Here is a 6,215-nt window from a genome sequence, read left to right on the forward strand (position 1 = left end):
GATGCGCGTCTTCTTGTTGTCGCGGGCCGCGTTGCCCGCCAGCTCCAGGATCTCGGCCGTCAGGTACTCCAGCACGGCCGCCAGGTACACCGGGGCGCCGGCGCCCACCCGCTCCGCGTAGTTGCCCTTGCGCAGCAGCCGGTGCACGCGGCCCACGGGGAACTGCAGCCCGGCCCGCGACGAGCGCGACTTGGCCTTGGCGCGCGCCTTCCCGCCCTGCTTCCCGCGGCCAGACATCGCAGAAACCTAAAAGTCAAAAGCGATAGAAGTGCAGAAGTAACAGCAATCTAACAGCTCTCTCTTATATCCTTTCTCAGTAAAATTAACGTGATTCGATAGGCTCAGAAAGAGATTTTGCGAAATCAGCCAATGAGAGCGCGGATCGTATTCTAACCAATTGCGATTAAGGAAGGAGACCTATGGGCGATAGGGCCTGTCTCAGCCAATAGAAATTGAGAGTAGAGGAACCTAATCTGCATATAGGAGCTATAAAAGGGGGCGAAGAGACCTGCAAGTAACGTTCCTGTGGTCGGTTCCCGTGCTGTTTGAGGTGTCTGTTATCGCAATGCCTGAGCCGGCCAAGTCTGCGCCTGCCCCCAAGAAGGGCTCCAAAAAGGCGGTCACCAAGACCCAGAAGAAGGGCGACAAGAAGCGCAAGAAGAGCCGCAAGGAGAGCTACTCGATCTACGTGTACAAGGTGCTGAAGCAGGTGCACCCCGACACGGGCATCTCGTCCAAGGCCATGGGCATCATGAACTCGTTCGTCAACGACATCTTCGAGCGCATCGCCGGCGAGGCGTCGCGCCTGGCGCACTACAACAAGCGCTCGACCATCACGTCGCGGGAGATCCAGACGGCCGTGCGGCTGCTGCTGCCCGGCGAGCTGGCCAAGCACGCGGTGTCGGAGGGCACCAAGGCGGTCACCAAGTACACCAGCTCCAAGTAAGCTGTCTCTGTTTCCTGTACCTGAGTTGCTCTACCTGAGTTGCTCGACCCAAAGGCTCTTTTCAGAGCCACCCACCTTGCCAGAGAAAGAGTTGTAATCCTGTCGGAAAGGAAGTAAATAACGTAGTTGTCAGTACGGCTTTCTTCTTCATATCTGCAAAATCCTTTCTAAAAATCATTTCTGTAAATACCATTACCTTCCAATTTTGTTCCAGAAAATATATGCATTTCTGCTATCTGCAATCTTTGTTTTATTTTTTAATTACAATTTCGTTGTGGTTTTTTTTTTTTGCTTTTTTTTTTCTTCTAGGTGAGACTCCGTTCCCTTTCCCCCTCCTCTCCCAAATCTTTGTCTCGTTTGTACACTTACCGTTCGTCACATCCCAATCAATAACTCTCCGTTCGGTTTTAAGAGATGTATTCATGCAAACTGAAGAGACAAAAGCGCTTTTGTAGATCTTACATTCCTGACAGAGATTCGTATCTGTTTTACTGATAATTTAAACTCCATCAACGGTGTTTTAGCTGCAATATCGACATCAGCCGCTTGAGGGTACCTCAGTCCCAACTGTTATAGTTGAAGCGAGGCATGTCCGCGGTGCATGAGAGTGTAAATGAATTTTGTTAATTAGTTTACACTTTCCAATAAACTGTCACTATAGCCCAAGCCTCCGTATTTAAACAACATGTAGTTAATGAAATGGAAATCCTTTCTAACAGTTACTTCAACCATTTTCTTCTGTATATGTGATTTTTTTTCCAGTAACTTGCACAGCTTCTCCTGTTATAGGAGACTATTTCCCCTTGTAAGTGCACAGTGAAGATGGATATTATTTAGTAGCTACTTCACTTTTCCAGTATTTGTAACTCATTAATTTAAGTACTGAGAACTGCAGAAGTAGCCACTGGGGGCTGACCTGTTAAAGGACACAGAATCACACAGAATGGCCTGGCTTGGAAGGAACCTCAAGGATCATAAATTCCACCCCCCTGCCACATGCAGGGCCACCACCCTCCACATTTAATACTAGACCACGCTGCCTAGGGCCCCATCCAACCTGGCCTTGAACACCTCTAGGTATGGGGCATCCACAGCCTCTCTGGGCAGCCTGTTCCAGTACCTCACCACTCTCTCTGTAAAGAACTTCCCCCTGACATCCAACCTAAATCTTCCCTCCCTCAACTTAAAACCATTTCCCCTTGTCCTGCTGTTATCTACCCTTTCAAAGAGTTGACTCTCCTCCTGTTTGTAGGCTCCCTTTAGGTACTGAGTTATCAGCCCTGAAGTCTTTCATCCAAGCCCTTGGTTTTCCAAATATCTACCACATTCTTTGGTAATTAGATATTGCTGCAAATGCAGAACTGAGCTGTTAATACCATCTCCCAAAATGCATCTGAATAACCCTTATCTCCAAGCATTATGCTATGGCTTCAGCAACACTTGGTTCATCAAGAACCACAGAACGGCTGGACTCGAGCTTTCCAGTACTGACTGCTTGTGGTGTTTCAGTACTGGTACAGAGACAGTCACTAAATCTTCATTACTTTAGTCACTGATTTATCAACATCCATTTCAGCTTGAGGATGCTGTGGGAGGTCTCTGTTTTGATTTCTGGTCAATGATACTGAGATCCATCCTTCCTTCTCCCCGTCCTCTTGCAGTTTCAAATTGCACTTTGAGATCTGCTCTCAAAGTATCTTAGAGCAAAGTCAAACAACTTTCACTTTCTGCACCTCCTCATACACTATACACAGTACTTTAAAAGATGAATAAATACAGTGCACTTCAACCTCCAAGTTCTTAGATAATGTAATATGCAGGGGGTGTAGAGAGGGAATCTAGAAAATATTTAAAAATACTCATACTTTAAAAGTGGTGATGCTCATTGGAACCATTTTCCAGAAGCTATTATGCTTAGCAATGTGTTATGTAAAATTCAGTTTCAGCTGTGTTGGCCTAAAAAATTTATATAATTTTATATATTTATATATATTATTTATTTATATATTTATTTATATTATTTTATATATAAAGGTGCATTCTATCCCCCCCAGCTCAGGAACGCACAAGTGTTATCCCAGCCCTTCTTGTATTTGCGTGCTGGGTGCTTCATTTGTGGAGCTTTCACATATATTGGGTTGGACAATCTTAAAGGTCCCTTCTAACCCAAACCATTTTATGATTCTATGAAATTCCAGGTAATCTTCCTCTCTTGTAGGCTGTTTCAATATGTGCATTTCTTACTCAAATCCTAAAAGTCATCAGCACAGAAACTATTGATTATAATTTCTCCTTCCAATCTCAGTATAATATTCCAGTGTGGGTACAATCTCAGATACTGCTGTGCTGTGAACACACACACCATCAGATCTGACTTAGCACCATCACTGCTTCATCTCTTGGTGCTGAGATCCCAGTCACTGCAGTGACAAAACCAAGTACCATCAAAAATATTGTGTGCTTGCTTTTTTTTTAACCAGTAATAACAGCAGAAAGAATTAGACTCAGCAAGAGTAGCAAGCAGTTTTATCTCACAGGATGACAAACATTTGGAATTAATGAAAACACCGCCATGAATATAAAAATCACACACTAGTGCATTATACCATCTGTTATATTCTTTAAAGTTCTTTACTATTAAATCCAAAGCAGTTTCCATTGTCTTCTGTAACACGTTCTACTCAGAGTACACTTCCTAGGAACCAGAGAGTGGAACAAAGTTCACATAAATCATCCTGGAAAATGCTATAAAGCACAGCCTTCAAGAAGGCCATTGATACTGTATTTTGTGTGCTGTCAGTTCCTACTTTGAAAAATCTCCCTTCATTCTCATGAACAGAAACACACGGTAGGTTTATTTTTGTTTATATGAACACATTTGTCATTTTAATCACTCAATCACACTGTGTTTTGTGCCTGTAATGTGTTATCAACCATAAGGTATAGCAAAGAACGATCCATGCAGTTAAAAAACTGCCATTATCTTATTTTTCTTTTCAATAGCCTGAGTCAAGCAGTTTTGGAAAGATGTTACTTACCTAGCTATTCATGCAGTACATTTTATATTTGTCAGTCACTTATGAATTAAACAAAATGAAACAAAACCACACAGTCTGTTCTTTGCAAAAATGAAATACAGCATCAGGGTGAACAAGTAGTAACTGCTGCTCTGCTTAACTGACAACACTGGAAGAAGATTCAGATATTAAAAACAGAATGATAAGCCAAAGATCTGACTAAGAAACTGAACAAAACAGACACTTCTGTAACTACTTTATACTGCTTTCTGGTTGGTTTGACTCAATATTTGCTCACTCACTTCTCAGCTCACACTATTTTCCAAGTTGCCAGATACTATTTATTATTAAATGCAGTGCAAATTATTCAGATTATTGCTATGTTAAGCAACTCTCATCTTTATTTTCCAGTTTGATTACAAAAGAGTACATTTAAAAATAATCTGCATTGTGAAAGTATAAATAGGAGGAGGAGGGAATCCCACTGGAAAAGCCCTTCTCCCTGCCCAGCTCACACACGGGATAGGAGAAGAAACATGACAAAGCACAGCAGCAGCCAGTTCCCTCAGGACTGGGTCACAGAACCAGAGGCCTACACAGCTGCAAAGCACCCTCTCTGGAACTCATCAGGTGCAGTACTTCTTATTTTATTAGTTTTTAATATATTTTTGGTGGCTGCAAGTAACTTGCCATACTTTGTGGCCCTTCCTGATGCCACTCTCAGAGTAGTTTCAAAAATATTTACTCATGATGTTGACCTTTAACCAAAAAGTGAATTCCATTTCCTTTTAACACAAATGCTCTGGTAGCACTTCTGCACATGTACTCATTTTAAAACGGGAGAGAGCAAGGAGTTTATATATGAGAGGAGTAGCAGGACAGCTCAGAATTCTCATCACCAGCAGAATTCACAACTGTTTGTACCAGTGTTTTGTCACGTGTAGATTTTAGTCTTGAAAAACTCGAACAGTCCCAATAAGGAAAGAAGCAAAGGCCATGGAGTTATGGATGAACTCTGAACTTCAGAGAGAGGAGGAGAAAGGAGAACCTCTGCTACTGTTGTACAGCATCAGAGATGTGAAGAAAATCACACCTCTCCTGTGTGCGCTGCACCCACTGCTGCTCATTTGGCAGCAAGCTGCAGCTGCAGCTCCCCCAACAGGCTCAGCTGTGAGACAGTTTCTTCACCTCTTACCCTTGGGACACAGCAAGACTTGCTTTTTTAAGTCACTCTGCAGACACACACACAAAAGAGGACATTACTATAGGAATGACATATCAAGTCTTCCTATGTTTTATTTTTTTTTTTAATAGGCTGCTCTATTATCTCTATTATTTGCTCCCAACACACAACCACCCAACTCAGCATCATAGCAAACAGGCTGAGCTGGCTCAGAGAACTTCATTTGTCCACACCATTTTCATACTCAAACTTTCAGGCTCTGCTGTTTGAAATCACTGATACAAAACCCCCAGAAGCAAACTCATCACGTGGGTGTCACACAATTTCAGTTCCCGCAGGAAAGAACAGAGGCTGATGCAGCTCAAGTCCCACAGGATTTCCTCATGTCATGCAAAGCCTCGTGGAAGAAATAATATAAATTCTCTTCAGCTTTAGAATAGCAAACTTTGACTGTAAATTATGAACTAAGAAAAAATAATCGTAAAAAGCAATTATTGAGGTATCCTAAAAGGCTAACAGAATCAACCAGAAAGATTCACTCGAAAGACAGCCTCACGGAGGCAGACAGATCTATAGCAGCTCTTAAGTACCGCAGGTAGGAACGAAAACCCCGCAGCCCACTCTGCCAGGAAGCACCGCCCCTTCTGCCCGATTGAGAGCAGCGCAGCGTCCCGAGGACGGCGATACAACTCCGCCTGAGCGGCCACTGTCGACAGCAGACTGGGCGCATAGCGCAGCGTTACTGCGCCGCCTCTACAGGCGAGGTGAGCTGCGTGCGGCTTTGCATCAGAGCCGGGGGACGTTTGGAAAGGGCTGCACGCTAAACGTTAGGCATAAAAATTACACGCGTCCCATCAACGCTCACCGGAAAAATTAAAACTAGAAAAAGTGTATCAACTCTCTTAAAAAGAAGTGGGTGGCTCTGAAAAGAGCCTTTTTGTGCTTGTTTATGGATTTGTCTTAAGTCGCATTCACTTAGTCTTAGCCTTGTGGCTGTCGGTCTTCTTGGGCAGCAGCACAGCCTGGATGTTGGGCAGCACCCCGCCCTGCGCGATGGTGACCTTGCCCA

General features: G+C 43.7%; 3 protein-coding genes across 4 annotated transcripts in view; 2 read left to right on the forward strand and 1 right to left on the reverse strand.

The window, feature by feature from the left end:
- On the reverse strand, positions 1-303 carry LOC104910706 (histone H2A-like; the record flags this gene model as incomplete). Its single annotated transcript, XM_019610992.2, has 1 exon — positions 1-303. A coding segment is annotated over exon 1 (237 nt), but the record flags the coding sequence as incomplete, so codon positions are not given.
- Positions 1-6,215, forward strand: part of LOC100540050 (histone H2B 1/2/3/4/6) — an 8,308-nt gene that overhangs the window by 641 nt on the left and 1,452 nt on the right. The gene's annotated exons all lie outside the window — the stretch shown is intronic.
- On the forward strand, positions 551-1,188 carry LOC100543905 (histone H2B 1/2/3/4/6). The gene has a single exon (XM_003202211.3). The coding sequence runs from the start codon at positions 566-568 to the stop codon at positions 944-946; it is 381 nt and encodes a 126-aa protein (XP_003202259.1). The 5' UTR covers positions 551-565; the 3' UTR covers positions 947-1,188.

The sequence above is a fragment of the Meleagris gallopavo genome, chromosome 1, assembly GCF_000146605.3.
Source record: "Meleagris gallopavo isolate NT-WF06-2002-E0010 breed Aviagen turkey brand Nicholas breeding stock chromosome 1, Turkey_5.1, whole genome shotgun sequence".
In the NCBI taxonomy this organism is placed as follows: Eukaryota; Metazoa; Chordata; class Aves; order Galliformes; family Phasianidae; genus Meleagris; species Meleagris gallopavo.

What these genes read in the sequence shown, in the direction of transcription:
- LOC100543905 (XM_003202211.3), top strand. Translation starts at nt 566, where the DNA reads ATGCCTGAGCCGGCCAAGTCTGCGCCTGCCCCCAAGAAGGGCTCCAAA.